General features: G+C 45.8%; 1 protein-coding gene across 4 annotated transcripts in view; it reads right to left on the bottom strand.

Moving 5' to 3' along the window:
• Positions 1-20249, bottom strand: part of LOC124188170 (homeotic protein ultrabithorax-like) — a 118953-nt gene that overhangs the window by 18332 nt on the left and 80372 nt on the right. For 2 of the 4 annotated variants that reach the window (XM_046580665.1, XM_046580696.1), the window contains 2 exons: positions 19332-19739; positions 3999-6250 (listed from right to left, as the gene is read on the bottom strand). In XM_046580665.1, the coding sequence (XP_046436621.1) occupies positions 19411-19739 (329 nt within the window). In that variant the 3' untranslated portion in view covers positions 3999-6250; positions 19332-19410. Of the gene's footprint in view, positions 1-3998; positions 6251-17644; positions 17774-19331; positions 19740-20249 lie in introns of those variants that run through there. The other 2 variants (XM_046580675.1, XM_046580685.1) reach the window with 2 other exon arrangements.

Genomic DNA, 20249 nt, shown 5'->3' with positions numbered 1-20249 from the left:
TCAGCTGCCAATACCCGCTGGTTCAGCCGACTGAGCATCCCGCGGCATTAATTTACCGATGTAGGTACGGCTGCCCTGCGTTGCATCGAGTTGAATTAACTCACTTGCCTGCTTCGTGTGTCGTTATACGCGATAAAGATGGTTTTAATGAAATGAAAATGCATGCCAGAGAAATTGACGGAGACCAAGAACGTGATACTGGAGGAAGGGAAAATCAGAAGTGATATTTGAAAAACGGTCGCTGAAGCAACGTTGCGGGGAATTTAAGAGGCAGAATAATTAAGGACGTGCTTATTCTATGTATATCAGATATTTAATTGCTTTTTTCTCGCAAACTGAGAGGAGCTCGTAAATTTTTGCAATTACGGGAACGTGGCTCTGCGGGAAAAGTGGGCGGTTGACGCGCTATGTATATCCTCGAAGTATTTATATATGTATAATACATACGGTGGATATATGCGTTATAGGCTGGTGGAAGCTTTCGCGTGAAAACGCGAAGCCGAGAAGCGCGGGTGTGCTAGTAATAGTAGTTGTATTTAAGTAGCTACAGGTTACGTATTATATGCATAAGCATCTCGACCGGCGAGAAGTTAAATTATTTTAATAAGAACGCTTGACACCTTAAGTGCCGGGATAAGCAGATCAAAGTGTAACTCAGGTGCTGTTTCTCTCCCCTTATAAATATTTACACACGCCAAACATAGAGTTGCACTTGTAGAAGAGATGCGAGAGAGCAGGCAAAAGTAGATAACGTTGGTATACATGCGCACGCGTGTATTCGATGTTGACAAAAAATTACACCGACGACAGGATCACAGATACAGAATTACGGATAATTTTTGCCAACATTTTCTCATCCTTTTTACTTTCCAACTTTTATACACAGGTTCTAATAAAAGCTTCTCAAATGCTCGACTGTTATTACAATGTCAGTGGTATCGTTGCCATCGACTCTGAACAGTATCACTTTTGTGTAAACGTTTTTATTCGTGGCTGTTCTACTTTCGTGCAGAATTAAACTGAAATTAGTTCTGCTCATTTCGAAACGACCGACAGGAATTGGTGTCCGGATTCCGCTGCGCTTGGCGAGCAAATACGTGCATCTGCGAATTATACATGATTTCGGTGGACTAGCAGTTTCTCTCGTGTACCGGACCAGCCATCCAGCAGGCTAGCTGGATGGTTACATCGAGGGGTGGGCCAACCCCGGTTCGTTCGTTTCCGTGTTGTTACATAATACAGGATGCGGCTCGGTTACGCGGGATGAGGAATGAGGGATGAGGGATGAGGGACGAGGGATGAGGGATGAGGTGTTGCGTTGCCTAATAACCTCCCCCGCCTTCGTCCACGCCGCCTCCACACACACTCGGCGTCCGTCGTTGGGCGTAAAACTCACGTGACGGTGTGAGTCTGTCCGTATATTCACGAGCGCGGACATTTACCTCCGCTTAGATACCCATACACGCGAGTAAAGCGAACCGCGGTGGGCGCGCCGAGTAATTATATGAGGACGGAACACGCTACCAGCCCGACCCTCCGCGTCTTCGCATCCCGTTCGACTGTCTGAACTAATCTCAGCGGCATGCATCTGCTACGAAAAAATAATTTTATAAATAAATAAATCGAAGATAATCAAGAAAAGACCGGTTTTTTTTTTTTTTATTTTGACTGACATCCTCCAGTTTTTACAATGGTACCATTTTTAGCAAGTGGTTGCGGATAGATGAATTCTATTTTTCGAAAACTCCTAGAGATTTAGTCCTAATTATAAAAGTAGGTAAAAACAGCCGATTACAAACACCGACAATAATTCCAAATGTTTTCTGTACAACTTTTGAAGCGTGGATCGCAACGATTTGGATTTAGTCGCAATCGTTTTTGTTTTTTAGAGAAAAAGTTCTATGTAGCTTTTGCAAAATATCTTGCTTCTTGCATCTTTCAAATTCGAATCACATCTTGACAAAAATCGAAAGGGGCTAGCCTCAGATATTCGGTAACTTGTTTTCACGAATCGCGACCCCGGTAACTCGGAAAGCATCGTCAAGCCTGATACTTTTCCTTACTTTTCCGTTTTCCACTCCGTGAAGTATTCGAATCGGATTTTTTCTTCATAAATGAATTGCGAAAATTATACGGATCGCACGGTGGACGGTCATTTCCGTCTCCAGCTGGTCGGCTCGATGCGCAGGCATCGCATAGACATACACGCATGGGAAAGATTCTGTGTTGAAGCGAATCCGCATCCACCTTCATCTCAATCTCCATTTCCACCTCCGCATTTCTTTATACCCCCTTTCCGAGAGCGTCGTTCTCCTCTTCCTCCAGCGGCTCCTCAGCCGCGGGAGAACTTAGTGGGATTCAATTACCGCAACGTCTGCGAGGCACGCTATTCCATCCCCCCAAACGAGGCGGAGTAAGAGGGCTTACCTTACCCCCGTGCACCAGCCAACGGACGGACCGACCGACCGACCACCCGCTCGCTCAAACCCCCTTCTTCCATCACCCGAACAACGAACAGGTGCTCTTTTGTCTGCTGTAAATTGCGCCCCTGTTATCCAAAGTAAAGCGGCGGTTTTATCCCCGCGCCATGCCCCCCTTCTCCATACAGCGCCGCGAGGAGATGGATGTACCGCATCTTACCCAGGGTAAATTGATCGCCCTTTTGCTAAGGCGTCCATTATCTTTCCGGGGAATAAAGAGGAACGAGAAGGAAAAATGGTTGAAGAAAAAAAACGATACACTAAATTTCCCGGCCATTCTATCCTCATTTGCGAACGGAGCGCCGTGGGATCTAGGGGTGTTGCCAAACATACGGCCGTACTTGCTACACCCCTTAATTGGATTCTATTTCGCGTATATTCATCCCCTTTCATCAAAACCGTCATAACCTGGTCTCTCTTCGCGCCGAAATTCACAGATCGTTCGATCACCGACGTATATTACGTACCGTCCGCACATGCCGTCGATCATTTCCAGACTCGGTATAGTAGCTGGTATTGTGTAATTTGAAGGCGAGTACCGTGCGTACGCGTAAAACTACGAGGTTAGCGGATGATGATTCGGGACGCGGGATATAGGACCACGATGCCTAGGCTTGAAGCAGGTTCGGTTTCGATTGTAGGTACATAATTCATCGGGCGTGCACCATTGTCGGAGGTTCATTAATACAAATGGCGTCTGCTGAATTCTAGCCGATCCCTTTTCCCCGCGTCCCTCGTCTCGCCAGCAGCCGCTGGGTCTGGTCGTCGTATGCAGCTGATCTCCCCTATACCTACACACACACATACACACACGCATGGAAACGCGGTGAACACTGTCGAGTATTTTCCCCGCACACGCACCGACGGATTCGTACAGCGGGACATATTTTCAAAGTCCTTTTCGACTTTCATGAGACACCGTCTATCCGCAATAACATATTAATATATCCCCCCTCATCTCCCCCTCCAAAGCCCCATTCTCGATCTTTTGCTCCTCTCTCGCTCGGTTACGATCAGAGAGAGAGAGAGACTTATGAACGCGTACGTAAGCGGAAGGTCGAGCCCGGATCAGCCTGACGGCCGTTACGAGGAACCCGAACCGCCGATGACACTCCATTTTGCCATGATTTTAAGCGTCGTAAAGCAATCGCCACACGTTTCGTCCTTCCTGTCCCGCTCGCTGCCCCTTTGCGCGCCCTCCACACGTCGAAGATTCTGATTGAACACCGAGGAACTTGCGGGTTCGATGAGAAATTGATATCAGCGGTTGATTGTACGGAGTATTTGATGATGGCGGATGACTTAGAGATACTCGAAGGGCAGATTGAACAAATTTTACCGTTTCCTATTTCATTTCGATTTACGGGTGTATTATTAAGTACTTATAGAGAGCTGTTGTTCTTTGCGTTTGGATATTTCGGAGATGGAAAGGGTCTTTCTGCCAGCACGGCCAGGGCCGCTAGCAAAGAAGCGATAGACAGTTTGATTATAGATTCAAGTCGCATTTATTTCTTAGCATTGTTTTTTTTTTTTTTTTGTTTTTTTTTTCAATTTTTATAATAGTTATTATATTATATGTAATATTACAATGGCGTTCAGAACGACAACCGCCTCTAAAGTTCATACAATACAGGAAGCAGATGCGGCCCTGGCCGCTGGGATACAGACATTAGATCAGATCGTAAATAATTAAAGTGTATATTATGTTACAAAACAAAATTAAGAAGAGAGTAAAAAAAGAGAAAGAAAAAAAAATGAAATTCGAGAGGTAAATATAACGTATATATATATATATATATGCATATTCAACATACGATTCAGTAGAACAAAGTGAAAAAAATAACGAAAGTACAAAATGAAGTAATCGAAATAAGGAAAAGAATGAGATTTTTTCTTCACGTAAATCTTTCACATTTAGAAGTATAGAACTACGTCAAGGTAATTAAGTTACCTACGGCCTAACGACTAATTACGTATGTACGTACGTATATATATATATATATATGTATATATATAGTACAGTGGAGCAATGGAGATTCGTATAAGAGACCCACAAAATAAATAATTAATAATATTACATTCCTCTTAGAAATACTTTTCTTTTTCATTTCCTTTTTTTCCTTTTTTTTTTTTTTTAAGTGTGTTTTGTTTATCTTTATCTATATATGCTTAGCAGCTACTCGTATACATTCGTAACTAGAATAAAATTACTATTTAGGGTCGCGCCTCGCTTTTCAGCCAGAGGCGAATAGGTACTGGGTAGGTACGTATCAAGGTATACATATATATAATATATATGCATATATACTTTTTTATTTTACTTTTCTTTTTCTCTTACTCATTCCCTCTCTGTATAATTTTACCTGCCTTGGCTGGCAAGTAGTTGTACGAGTATTAGTCTGTAGGGGTGTTTCGGTTTCAGTACGTAGAGTTAGTTTGTTGTGTGATGTTCGCGATTCGTCCTTAAAAATACTTCAAAGAGGCATACAGGCATATATTATAGGTTCGAAAAGCAATCTCTATAAACTGTAATTTTTTTTTTAGGTAGTTTAATAGTTCGTTATTTGCCACGGGGACATCGCGTTATTGCAATCGTTTCCATACGTATAATAATATATACCTAGTGTACAATTTCTATATAATTATTACAATCTAATGATAACTAATATAACAAAAAGAAAAAAACGAAAACACTCGAATATTTCGATAATAAGTACACTAGCTCGCTATTAGCGAACGAAAGGTGTCGTTTTCACCACTCAATTACAGCGCATATGTAATAAAACCACGTGAAGTTTTGCGATTAGATCATTCAACTTGAATACGTTTTTTATTTTATTTGTTTTTTTTTACGTGAAAACTATACTAGACAGCTCTATACGGGAATGGTGTAAACGATCCTCCAGACCGAGCCATGTAATCGTAGATCAACAACGAAAAAATTAACAAAAAGAAAGAAAAAAAAAAAAATGGTGTAAACAACGATTAGATCGAATTATTACGTATACATGTAGTAACCTAGTAGCTGATTAAAAAGACGAGGCCGATTTAGTCCGGGATTACGTCGAGTATACACAGGATTTAAAAACGAAAATAATAAGAAACCAATAAGATTCCAACACAAGTTTAATAATCACATCTCGATCAATGTCAGTTATATCGAATCCACCTTTATATATATAATATATATGCGGTATATGCATATGGGCTTATTACACCTAGGAGGTAATTTACAATAATTTCAGACACGCGTTCGTTTCTCGAACACGTCTATTACGTATTTCTGTTTCATTGCTTTTTTTCCCATTTTTTCCTCACTCTCGCATCCTTTCCTCTGCACATATAAATACTCGCGTACGTAATCATACTCGTAAATGTATCCAGAGGTCTATCGTGCCCTAATTGCAACTTTCCTCGAGCCCCTGATCCACACCTCGGGATGGATATCCTCTAGCAACGAAATGCACTGCACTAATGCTTACAGGCCTCAATAGGCAAACACCTACTGTATCCGGCGAATCGATAGAAGTCGACCGAACACGTTGGTCGGTTGGTTTTGGGGTGTTGGGCATGTGAGCTACGGGAGTCCGGGATTCGTCACTCACCGGAGCAGCAGTCCACTCGCCGCAACCGATTTATCACTCGGCCCTCGTCTCTTTATATCGATAGATGCGATCGATACTTATTTGGCATTACGGGGGTCGGTAGGTGGGTGGGTGGGTAGTTAGGTACTACGGCGTTTTTAGTGCGTTGCGCAGCCTTCCACTCACCTGTAACAGAAAATGAAAAAAAAAAAAATAAAAAAAAAAAAACTTTATTCAGACCTGGGTTCAATCTCTCTGTATACCGTTGTGTCGTTTTTTTTTCTAAACTCCCGAGGCATCGGCTCTGCACGGTTACGTGAGCCTTGTGTCTCCCGGGACTAGAGATTATCCGACAAAATTGATAAAAAAAAAAAAAAAAAGAAGAAATTTACCCAAAAACTGAACACGCGACCGCGCTCAGACACGTAACGGGATTTCGACGACGAGGATTACACATACTTACACATATTTTCAAACGTCGTAATACCCTGGTTCGTCGTTTCGCTCATCTCATCAAGCAATATGTAAAGGATTACGGAATCGTAAGCTAACCGTTAACACTCGTACGACATTCGATACTATCAAAGTTTTTCTATTTAATGGTACATAATATTGCAAACTGGCGTTTTTACACACGGAGGATTTCGAAAATGATTACTAGTACCTACCTACTACCGATAGATGTCGGAAACTAAAGAAACGGAGGAATAACCGAAAAATCTTTAAGCCGTATCCGATTCGCCCATCTTTTGTTCTCCTATTGTGAAAAAGACGGTGTTATATTCGTCTTCTGAAACAGCAATCTTTCACCGTGATAAATTAAAAAGTTTCCGATCCGCAGGGTCGTTTATTTGTATCTATGCTAGCCATGATGTGAAATATCGCCCGATCTTATAAAGCTATAACTCAATAAATTCGGAAAGTATAAAAACGTGGAGTATAGGGTATATCTCGGACCGACGCGGTCTTTTATACGGGTTATCTTATACCCTTCGGAGACGAAACGTCGCCGCCGTAGGAGAACTGCGCGGGGAACTTTGAACCGGGGATTCCATTTTGATGAATGTCTATCTAAAACCGGACGCGTTTCAAGTTGATAAAAATTTCTCCGTACATAACAACACACATCTACGAATCACCATTGCACGTACTACTAACGGCTAACACGTCACTTCCCTCTCTTTCCCACTCTAGCTCGTTTTGTACTACAAGATGCAATTTCAGAGAAACACTTCCATCGGTCTCCTTGAATCTGGGCAGGTCGTACAGCTCATCCCTTTGAAGCGAAAGGGTGGGAGAGTGGAAGGGTGGAAGGGTTGGAGGGTGGCTTGCTCGTTCAGCTCCTTTCGTAATGGGGCGATTGCACGTGGTGCCCTGTGTCCGACACACGCACGTTGCGTCTACCGCGGGGAAGTTGTGGATGTGTGGGGGATCCTCCTCAGTCATGGATGTATCGACGGCTTGCCACCGTGGTCACCGATCGAAGAAGGGTTTTCGGACGGTCAGCTCAACGGCCAAGCCGATCCGATGCTCCCCGGCTTCCTTTTCATCCCGACGAGGAGGGAGCTCGATATACGATATGAGAATACGCGGTGCCCGAGGGATGGGGGAGGGATGAAAACATGCAGGAGAAAAGGAAGAGGTCCTACTCTCACGTGCCGTGGCGAGCCAACCGAACCGCGACCAAATATCGTACCGAAAGTAGAAACACCATTACTCATCCTTATAGGACGCGAAAAAGTTGTTTGTCCTGCATCTCCGCCGTTCTTTCGAGCCGAACCCGCAGTTTCATCGCCCAGCCAACCAACACCAAAGATAGGTTCATACTCCTCTTGGCAGAAGCCAGACACTTTTATAATACACCACCGACTTGACTGTACACCGGTACATAGACTTTTCTCATGATGCAACGTTCAATCAAGATCCTCCTGGAATTTCCTCTACGTGATGATCGTATTATTTTTCTGGCAAATTTCACGAGCATCCTCTGGAATCTAATTTTCACGACTGGGCTTTGTTCTTTCCTGACGATTCGTGGGTTCTTTTTGTTTCCACTTCAAAGCGGCTGTTTGCAAAGTCGAGGCCTTCCCTGCTCCTTGCAGTTTACCTTTCGGCCTAGAGTTTCAAGGCGTTCATACCGGCTCACGCTTTATATATGTAGGATGGAAGGAAGAGTGTGCAGGGTATGCACTACGTATAACCTGGAAGAACTCGCCTTGCCCTGTACGCATTTATCAGGATTTCAAAGCGGCTAGACTTTTTAAGCCGCAATAAATTCCTTACGCGCGTAGGTACGTCTTCCCTCTGGATTCACCAGCGACACTGTGCCCCGCGACTATTTCGCATTTCCTACGAAGCCGGTGCAACGATATCCCAACGAGTCAAAGGAGTCAATGAAATTTATGTACCGTACCAACAGTTTGACTTTTTTTCCTTATTCAAACTCGACTCACTTCAGACCCGATAACACATTTTGAAAGGGGGAAAAAAGGGAGGATGATAAATATACACCGACGGTTCTTCTTTCCGCACTTCTTTCGAATAGATTCCGAGATTGTATTGCTTTTTTCTTTCTCTCCACGGTAAAACAAGAAGACTAACACCAGAGTTCACGATGTCCCTGTGCAGACGGAAGCGAGTTCCTAGGAGTCGGGGGAGCAACGGTTATTATCTATCGCCCTCGTTACCACAGGTTGCTCGTAAACCGGCCGGCCGTCGGCCGCGTTGGGGGTTGGCTCGATGGAAGGGGGTAGTCGTACCTATCCCACCTACCTCCGGGATGCTACGCGAAGGGTGCCAACGGACGTCGCGATCAAGGGGGTACAACAACCTACTTGTATACCAATTTCACAAACTCTGGATCAACCGGCAACGTGCTATCACGAATTCTGTGACACGGACTACATCAGTTACCGTTGAATAGGATCATTTTCGGTGTCGTTTAGAAGTGAGGGGACTTAATTGCACGAGATACCGTCATCTCAATTCTACGTATCAATCGCGATTATCTATATTACGGTCAAAAGTCAGTATAACGTTAAATACCGGTCTGTTGGAAGAATTTTTGTCTTTAGTTTGGAACCGATATCGCACGACTGGCAAATATCATTTGCCTAGAATTAATCGCCAAATATCGAAACACAGTGGAGGTATGCTCGACCATTCGTTCGTCGAGAGAGCGTGCTCACATCGCTGCAGGAATCTCTACATCGCGCGGCAAGATTATATTGGACGGTGGTAGGTACCACTTGCCACTGGAGGCGAGGATGAGATGGGAGAAGTAAGGAGGGGTGGGGGGAGGGGCCGAGGATCGGATTGAGATCGAGTGAAACTTTTTATATCGAAGACGCGCTGTGCATGAGCGCGAATTGCGCGTAACCCCTGCGGGGCAACATTGCGCTGATCACGACGGGGTTCCCCAGGCTGAAGTTCTGCCCGGTATGGACCAACGCGAAGAGAAGGAGAGCGAAAGAGGGAGAGAGCGAGAGAGAGAGGAGCTCGTCGCCATAGCCGACACACCGCAACGTGCCGGCGTGTAGCGCAGGCTGGGGCAGCCGTTGCACCGGAGCCCATAAATCTCGGGGGATATAGATGGCTCCGGGTGTCGCGTGAGCCGAGAGCCAAGAGCCACCCCATGCGGGGCACCTCCGTGCGACGGACCGCCTATCTTACCACCCTTGCCCGGACCGACCCCCGACCCTCGAAGCCCCGCGCCCCATCGCCCCCGGCCAACGCCCGAGCCGCCCACTTGTTCAGAAGTGCCTGAACCCTCTGGAAACGCCGACGAACCCTTACCAAATTGGTATTGGTGGTCGATCCTCCATGCGACCATTCGAGAGGAGGAATTTACCTCTATTTTAGCTGAATATTTCCCTAATTAATACCGTACGGTGAACCGTGTTTAAAATCGTCGGATATGAAGGTCGGCGGCACGAGAGAAGCCCGAAAACATGGTATCGTGGTCGGAGCTTCCGGTGAAGAGGGACCAATTTAACGCGGGCAGCGAGAATGTTTGCCTGCGCAGAAGTGCGAGAGCCAACGTCTGACGAAAATATTGTACAGGGTATAATCTCAACGTGTTGCCGGTGATATCGCGCGAGTGACGCATTACCTCGGATATTCAACAAGGACTTTGCGTTCTCTGCCGGCGCTGGACTACTCAGCGCCACAGGGCTGCCCACCTTTCCATGGTAGGTACACTGCGCGTGGTTGCCGTGTAGGTACCTCGCTCCTTCCCTGAACCTGCCTACGTACCTCTTCGACTTGCGTACTATGCTGTACGAGATATCTTTTGAGGGCCCCGGAACGTTCGCGAGTGCGCTCGAATAGCGCGGTCAGCTCCCTGCGGAGACAGAACTCGATCTGTTTGCGGAACGAATTCAATGTGGGAGTGAAACGAGCATCGGATGGTGTCGGCTGGACCGCGGCCTGTAAGCCTTGGAGAGAGGAGACCGATGATTAATCACACGCCAAGAGAGTCGGAATCTGAGTGAGAAAAGGAAGAACCCGTAAGAGGCGAATGCGAAAGCAAAAAAAATTATAGAAAAAAAAAAAATAACGTGGGGCGAGGCAAGGACTTATCTGCTGCACTACTCTCTGTCCGTTTTTTCGTTTACTCATTCGTCCCAGGATCCGTTCTCTTTCCAGACCTTCGCGACATTTTCTAGACTTCAGAGAAATTCTAGAGATCTTTGAATACACGACGACTATCTTCATCCGTATTTCATCCACAGGGTGAATTTATTCTCTCTCATACTCCAGTCGACGAAAAAAAAAAAGAATAATCCCACATCGTACGCTTCTTCGTTCGAAATTCTGATTCTAATCAATACCGCGAAGTGCGATTGAAAGAGTTCAATGTAAGGCGGAATTGACGAACGATTCTTTTTCCGATGGATGCTGATCGTTCGCTGAAGTACAGGGCCTACCGTTTCGATTCGTCTGATTGTATCAGTTGTATCAGAAGAAGCCGGTGGGGGGAGGAGTGGACAAGGAAAAACTTGGTTAGAAACCTAGAGGCTATCCGGAGACCCGTCGAATCCGTGGAATTGAATTTTTCCCACGGGCCACCTGCCCGTCGTGCACCTAAGAGACTTAACTTTCTATAAAGAAAGAAATTGGGTTCCTCGTACTGGATGACTGAGTGACGCGACGCGACACGGGAGACAGACGAAGGAATAAAAAAGCATAGGAAAGAAATGAAGGGAAGAAAGTGGAAAGAAGAAAAAAACAAGAAGAAGCACGAGGAACTTGCAAGTTGGTATCGCGTCAAAGTGGAGCGGCAAGTATAGGTATACGGTTTATATGGATAGAAGTTGTGTTCGCTCGGTCACGGGTAATGGTTTTATGAGCGTCAAGGGTGATATAAAGAAAATGAAAAACACCGTGCTGCCAACATGGACGGTGTGGGCCCGAACGTATATAACTAACTACGCTTTGTCCCCTCTCCGCGTCTCCCGCTTTTCTCCTTCGTCTCGTTCTTCTTCTTCTTCCTCTCAAGTTCGTACGGTAGGTGAGCAACTCCTGCGTGGCTCCGTTGGCGCGGGTACTGCGGGTAGGTGTGGGTGAAACTTTCTGTATGTACGTACATGGGAAGAACCATCCCCCATCCCTGAGACGCGGACTCCCTGCGGAGTGTATCACAATTAGCTCGCTCTCTTTCCCTGCCTGCTCCACCTCGTGTTATACCACCGCCTCCGCAAACCCCCTTGCAGAAACTTTAGAAAGCTTATTTCAATATTACGATGAATAAGCGAGCTTACGACGGCACCCGAGCTGTATTAAGCCGCGGTAAAAGTTAGTGGATCCGACGCCACCACGCCCCCGATCTTCGCCTACCAGCTACGTACAATTTTCGTGCGAGGATGCTTTGTGGTGTAGTATTATGCGTACGCATGCACCCTGTCCAATTCGACCCATCGACCAACCGTCGGCCTGTAACTCAGCCACACGCACGTCAAAAAATGCCACGGGTGCTCACGTCCTCCCATATCGTATTATCCCGGCGTATCATCCGCGTTTGCCAGCTATAAATTCACTAAATTAAAATACGAACCCGTTCCTCCGAGGTCCGCCGCATCTTCAGTACCGTCGTCGTCTTTATCCTCATACGCGTTATCCACATTATATCATGATATCCATCCAGCAGTATGTGCTGCGCGCAAGTGGGTAACGTGATCTGCGTGTCATTTCGAATAACTAATGTCCTTTTCTTCTGTCCCTACGCTCGTGAGTCCGCTCATTCCGACTTAGTTTGAACATGGTTCCGTGGGATGAGATTTGTCGAAAATTGAAAGGGAACCTTACAGTTTGGCAACGTCGCTAGTCGGCAGCGCGATTGCTTGTGTTCGAAATATCTACCCATCCCTGATGCGTGCTAGTAGGCCCTGCAGGATAGCCCGGCTCTTGGTTCGTCGAAAGAGAATAAAAAATGTTGGAAGTAAAAAGGTAGGTAAAAATAAAGGTAAAAAGAGAAGGTCAGACTGGGTTTTGTGTTCGTTGGTTCTCTAGCGAGCGGGACCGTATGTTGGGTGCATCCCATCCCAGCGGGAGAGTGAGCCAGAACACCAGCACCCTCTCTTTCCCTCAAGTTCTCTGTTATTTTTTTAGCTTCTCTTCCCTTTTCTTCTTTCTTCTCCTTCGCCCGCAAAGAGCATCGGGAATTCTGGAAGTTTTTAGAGTACAGCACCTCTCATTGTTGTGCAAATGTTGCCCCGCTGCAGTATCGTCGCTACTGTAACCCAACCGAACTATATCATCGTGCACCCCGAATCCCGCGGTAGCCCGACCGCTCTCCGTTCAAAAAATGTTAATATCTTCAGGAAACCGGATATTTCGCGTTTTACATCTACATATGTACCGAATTTAAATCAGCCCCCCTGCACTTTCTAATTGCAATCTTCCGGGAGGTGTTTGCGCTCTCAAGTTCCACCCTTAACACCGAATTTTTGTGTTCCCCAGGCTATGCGATCGAACGTTGATGAAACATCACGCGGAAATCTATTCGTTCCGGTGATTGCGTTTGGTTGAAATTTGAAGAGAAACGAGCTTCTGCGTGAGCTCCGAAATTGAATCGAAACGACATGGTTGCGTGTGAGTTCGACTTCTGGTCGAATTCCAAGCCGATCGATGCGATCACTAATACGAAGAATGAAGTACCCTGAACAATTTAAGCAGGCTTCGAAACATGGTTGGGCCCGACGCGACCTGGGAAGCCTTGCAGCATCTAGCGGATGTTTCGTCAACCCATAAGCCTCCCCTCTCTGATTCTCTGGAGACAACCTCTCCCACTCCTCCTCTTTGTCACTTTTCCCTTTCTCTCTATTTATCTCCCCGCCACTTTATTCTTCAAGGAGAATCCCTACTCCCTGAATTTCAAAGGCGTAGACTTTATGATCGTCCGAGTGGTATCACCTAATAACTGCTCATAAATGTCATGATAAAATCAACAAAGAAGATTTAACGTGTGGTCGCTGTACCCATTACGAAGGGTGTTATATGGTAATGACCCGCAATCAAAACAAATCGTAAAACAGCGATACGTGGCCAACGGCAAAGTCGGCGTTCCCGGAACAAGATTAATGCTCAAGACATTAGTACCTGCTATTCCCTCGTGACATTGAAACCTAACTACTACCTCTTAAGCACGTTTGGTAGATCTGCCTCAATCTGTCACTGACCATATACATCACGTCGCTTCTTTAGTCGATTGACTATATTTGTCAAAGATGGCAAAGAAGCGAAAACGCAAGAGAAATTTAAACACCGTTTCCATGTTGGGTGGACTGCAAAAGCTGCTTTGATGAACGATCCGGTCTCTGATCGAGGATGAAAAATGTGGGTAATCGACGGTGGTGGACGGCTGATGAAGTGCAGATTTTAAAAGACCGCGGACAATCTTTGCACCGACGCGAGGCCATCCTGTACAAATGTCGGCGAAAGCGTGGCGCTACAAAGTGACTCTGTATAGGGGTAGGTCGGGAGATGATTGCAGGAAGGAAGCAGTTAGGCCCGGTTGAAGTCGTTAAGCCAAGTTTACGAGGTGCTACCGCGGTAACGCAACCTGTAAATCTCGAAGGCTCTCTCGATTCGGTTGGCGCCTCCGTGTAGCAGAGGTGGTGGTATTCCGTGGCCCGTCCGTTCCTTTCGAATATCAGCGTAAAAGGCCAGGCGGGGGCGATGGCGCGTGCCCATGGATGCTGGCAGTACGTGGGTGTCGGTTTGGCCGTTGCACTGTCGTTACTACTCTCTGGTCGCGACGTGGAAACGCGGAAGACGAAGGGCGTCTAGGGGCTAATGGTCTCCCCGGGGCTGAGGAGGAAGGGTTGACTCACGATTTCGAGTTGCGGGAGAGTCGCGGGAAGCGGAGGCGGGGGCACGGCTACTGGGCTACTACCTACTTGTCGCACCGCTGATGCCTTTATGGATCATAAATGTCTCCTTTTACAAGCCAATAAAGATCACCGACCATCGCATCGTTTGACGGCAGCGCGGTGGGCTGGCATCAATCTGTCGAAATCACGTTTTACTACCTAATAAAACGTCTATTTTCATTTCAAAAGCCAGACCGAAGCCAGACTGCGGAATTGAACTATACCAACACCGAGCAGTCCCCCGGCGCTACGGTAATCCGCGCTCATTCACATTCATAGGAGCTTCCACTTGCTGTACCAACGTTGGCGCATGTCCGTTTTCTCACCAAGCCAAGCTCCTCGGGCACGTGCCGCGCGTCTCGGTTACCGGCTGAACAATGAAAACAAACCATAAACCCCGGTTACTGGTAATCGTCGGACTACCAACGAATAATCACTATTGTTGGCCGTTCTTACTTAGCTGGTATAGAAGGGCTCTAAATTAACCGTCATACCGATCGAACGAGACGGGGAGGACACGCCGGTAAAATAGGAATGGAGTATGGCCCTGTGAGTAACGTTGATTCGTGCTGCCATCTCCTCACCGAACGACCAACCAATAAAGTAGTCCCACCAGGCGTAGTGCTACTCCGTTTCGTCTTTCGCTCGTTATCTTTGAATTTAAAATAACACTTTCTCCGTGCTTTATCACTGCATTTTAAAGTTGCGCTCTAAAATTGAAATATTTGAATAATTCTTTCTTGTTTTTTTTTATAATTTATCGTTTCTCAAATTCTTGTCTTTTCTTCACTCTTTTTTTTTTTTTAATTCAAAACTGACTTTCAACCAAGCATCAATTATTTCTTTGGAAAATTCACGTGATTTCGCGGGTAAAAAAATAAACCATAAAATTCAAATTCTTGGCTCGACAGTCGAGATTCGCGCGCGCGTAAGGTTATTATGCAACAGGAAGGCCGCCCTCCTAGAAAGCCCTCCTCTCTATGCCACGCCCATTTTACTTCGGAGGGTCAAGCAGCCATAACTAAAACGACGACAGTTAACGCCGCTAGATGGCACCGCCGTCTGTACAAAAGCATGATTACAGAGAGACGCACGCACGCCGTGTCAGACAACACAAGCTAATAAAAACGCCTTAACCCCTGGCTCGCTCGAAATTAGTCGCCTACTACTCTTCCGATTTTCACTGCCTCTTAACGGGGTTCAATTAACCAGCAAATAAGCCGATTGACTAAAATCGATACCCACGGTGATTTAGCGATGATTTTTCATCACCGATTGTCCATATGATCCAGATTGCCAGACTATGCCGTTTGGAATTGTCGGAATTCATTGAAACTTTGGAATTTTTATCCTCTACAGTTTTTCAATAAAGTCAAACACTACCTTCCGCAAGATTGTTGATCAGCTTGTTCAATATTCGATTTAACACCTTAGAATTAAACATAGACACCTGATCTTCAGTAATTACTCGATAATTTTTGGCAGTGCTGTAAACAAGAGATTGCGCAAGTCCGATCAATCAATCGCGGAGCAATGGTCAAGCTGTAATTCCTGGCTACGGAAGGTGCTACACTAATTACACGTTCCGGGTGTCGGTTAATTTATCAAGCACTAGCTACACAGCTCAAACTATGTAATAACATCCACTTGACGCTGCGAATGACTCGTTACAGCATTCTCTACGACGCGTTGCTGCATTTGTTGTACTCGTTAAAACCGGTATTCCAATAAATAAACGTATTGGCATCCGTGATGCAGGACTGCACGACACGCAAAGCGAGATACGACCGGCAAACGCGTGGCTCGAATTCCGATACGCCAAGTCCAAAACGGTCGCCGCCAATCGTTGACCATCGACGGATGACCCCTGGAATAGGAGACGAAACGAATGAATAAACTGGATCAGGTTTCATGGATCGGCCCCCTTCGTCAAAGAATCAAATTCTGATTCGACAATAAGGTACCATTCAGTGCCTGCTTTGTTATAGGTACCTTAAATTTTTTATACGTCAATAATTGCGGCGGATTGGTAGCTGTAAGTTTTTATGTAGGTACAATCGTGCTATCTTAATAATCCAAGAAATCTTTAACGTATACTGGTTGTAAACAGAGAGAATTTTTGCATTTTAATTTTTTTCAAGCTTTAATTCACCGGATTGCGGATATAAATTTCTCATGAATAGAACCAACATATTTGCATGCTGAATTTTGAAACGCGCGTAAGTCTCACTTGTGCTCGTTTATCCGACGTTACTTTTGGGTATAAATCTGATGATTAGAGAGATAAAAGCTTACATAAATCTACGGTCGTTGAGAATTTCGAGGAGAGCTTAATTTAGGTTGAGCCTCGACGACAGGAATTTACGACGAATCGTGATCCATCGAACAACGTTGAAACCGCGGTGCCTTACTTCCAAATCCAACAGTTCACTAACCAACGTAGCGAGCTCTACCGGTTCCCACTTTAAAAGACGTAGACGATGAGACGACGGCCGTCAGAAAAAACATGGCATCGCGGGAGCGCGCGTCCATCTATAGGTATATGGGTAGAACGTGCTTATTTCAGGGTACAAAGCAGCCACACAAATCAGGGCCTAACCGGTGCCGGCTTCTCTACTTTCCCTTTTTTTTTTTAACTTCACTTCACTACCGCAGAAGATCTGGAGAGAGGTATGTATCGTTATTTCTGAAAACATCTGGAAGCTGCAGCTCCTGCACTTCCGACGAGGACGAAGGACGACGTCGCGACGTTCGACGTCCCATAGCTCAGGGCTTTTCCGTCCTGCCGCGACTGTCTTGAAGACGCGAGTAACCGAGTCGCTGCTTAGCTCGTTGGTTGGCAGGCGGAAAGAACGGTCAGTTTTGTCCGTCATCTGTCTCGCACCGTGTGAGTCGAAAGTCTGTCAAAGATTTTTTATTTTTTATTTTTCTAACGGAAAATCAAGAATTGTTTTTCTATTTCTTTGGGTTATTTTCACCAACCCAGACGGATATAAAAAGTCATAAAACCCTCCATTTACCCCGGAGAAAGTCTGCCGTGGTAAGGAAAGTGTCGAAATCGTGAGCCTTTTTTTACGACCAATACTGTCGAACCGCGCATCGAGCTAAGGGTCCTTCATTTTCTTGGAACTAAGTGGCGCTGTAGAGCCGAGGGTGAGAAAGGTAAAAAGAAAAGTCCCGAAAATTTCTCCCAAAGTTTTATTTTTTTCACTCGCTCTCCTTAGACGCGAACTATACTTCGGTGAAAGTGTCGAATTATCTCACCGGGATATGATGACAAATGGACGAAAAATCGCGCGCGACTACCCTCCGCAATCTTTTTCGGGTCACCTTATACCTGCAGGTAAAAAAAAATGTTAAACTTTCTAATTTCTACGGTATGAGATGGGCAATTGTAACGCCGAAAATGAGGAGGTGCGTGGCGAAATACCGGTTCCTCGGAAATCAGCCGATCTCCGCACGTACATTCATGCTGCAAACACGCGTACACATCCGTTCCTGAAAGATTTACCTTCGAATGCAAAACTTCTGGATGGAAATAGACACCCGTATACATCGCCGGTCGCCGCGTGCGGAAAGCGATGGAGTGCGAATTCAGGTACGTAAAGGATGATACCGCGTTCAGGTATTCCTCACAGCTCAGCAACGAGAACTGCGGGGTTAACATTTCATAAACCGAGTACAACTACTTTCGTCTTCCAAATGGATATCCGTACGTGGAACGCGAGTGTATAATTTTCAACGGGGATACACTGTTAGAAATGCGGCGTTAATTGTAACACCGAGAATATTCTATAGAAGTCCACGTCATTTTGGTGTTGATTTTAAGACCAATCAGTGTCGCGAATCGAACGATTTATAAAGATGATGTTTAATTTCACACTAATCGGTGTCGATTCTTATCGACAATGTGAATTTTCTGACAGTGTATAATCGAGTTTCCGCCGCGGTCCCAAAATTCCGCCAAGCGCTCACGCCTTAAACTTCTGATATATTACATATGTACTATGAAACATTAGAGAATGACCTGCGGCCGGAGAAGGGAAATCTCCAGAATTTTACCGTGTCGCAATGATAATTTGCCGTCGACGTGGATTTCACCGTACGGTCTCTCTCTCTCTCTCTCTCTCTCTACGTTTATTATACCTACGACGGATCTAAACGCACACCTGGTACACCGGCGAGGATGGATGTATCTGCAGGTTATACCCACATAAAGGTGTGTACCCAAGGTATGGTACGTACGTATGTCTACCTAATACAGGAGAGGTCGTAAATAGCTTAGGGTAGGGATCCTCCGCTCGCTGAATTAATTAAAATAATTAAGTTAAACTTGAAGGAACGAACCTTGTATACCTACGAACGGCCAACACGGTATATCCCTGCATAATTCGTGGATATATACCCTCGGATTGATCGCTTAATTACCGATCCACCGGTACACGAACGCGTTCGAAAGATGTACGATCTTATATATGCTTTACACGTATTCGCGGTGCCGATACTCCTCGACCGGTATAAGGATTACGCGCGTATGCGTGTACATCACGTGTGTATTATATATACAATGTGAAAAATGAAGCCTCGGCAACGTAATCACGAATTGGCAACATTTTAACGTTGGCGTTGAATTTACCCACGCGTTTAAGTCGGCTGCAAGCTTTTGCCATCTAGTTTTCACTGTGCATACACCTCGGACGCGCACGTTAGTACAACGTACACCATGCATATATAGTACCATGATATCACGTGTAACGAAGTCACGGATGATCGCCTCGCGGGTTCCTTTCGTCGAATAGAAGTTGAAACGGTTCGCGAGTAACGACTAATCGTCTTTCGGATATCTAAATTTCTTTTTCACAAATCGGTAGCAGAAAATCTGAGATAGTGCTTACCTTAATATAGCTGTGTACATTGCGGTGCTAGCAGAGGATGGTGCGGGTGGTCTGGGGGTGTCCGGTGCAGGGCGTACCCCTAGTTCCCCGCCTCTGGGCCCCCACCACCCCCTTGCTGCTGTTGCTGCTGTTGTTGATGAACGACGGCGGCCGCCGCAGCGGCCTTTTGCGCCTGGGCCTGTTTCTCCTGTTCGTTGAGCTCCTTGATGGCCTGTATCTCCTTCTTCAGCTTCATCCTCCTGTTCTGGAACCATATTTTTATCTGTCTTTCCGTTAGACAAAGCGCGTGAGCCATCTCGATTCGCCTCCGCCTTGTGAGGTAGTGATTCGTGTGAAACTCCTTCTCCAATTCCAAGGTTTGGTACCGCGTGTATGTCTGCCGGCCGCGCCTGCGCAGTCCGTTGGCTCCTGGAAACAGGAGAAGGAAAAAAACTCAAATAAGCGATTGAGCCGAAAGTCCATATTGTATATATCGGTATGATTCAGCCGGTACCGAGTCCGGCATGCCGGTGATTCAATCGGTCGTCGTATATTAACGGCTCGGGATTTAATCACACATCCAAAGCCAATAATCTACTCTTCCGAGAAACTAAATGAAGAGAACAGAAAAAAAACGACGATGTCATTAAGTAAATAATGTACGAATTGACATTCATCTTAATTCCCACGATTTATTATATCCGTCCGTATTAGGAATTGGCGCAAAAACTGGTTTCAACCAACACGTAGATCGCAAAATGTTATTTGTCCGACAGTTAGTTACGATACCACGTGTAATTGCGTTCAAGGATTCGCGGACGGCAGCTGCCGCGGGTGGCTGTGCGCGCGTTGCGTTAAAGACAACGATGATGATCCGAGGATGGGGGTAAACGTACATGTTCATGGAAAAATGATCGCTTAGTTGTGTGCATGTACCTT

Source organism: Neodiprion fabricii, chromosome 1, assembly GCF_021155785.1.
Source record: "Neodiprion fabricii isolate iyNeoFabr1 chromosome 1, iyNeoFabr1.1, whole genome shotgun sequence".
In the NCBI taxonomy this organism is placed as follows: Eukaryota; Metazoa; Arthropoda; class Insecta; order Hymenoptera; family Diprionidae; genus Neodiprion; species Neodiprion fabricii.
The sequence above is the reverse complement of the archived record's forward strand: the minus strand, read 5'-3'. Positions and strand labels throughout refer to the sequence as shown.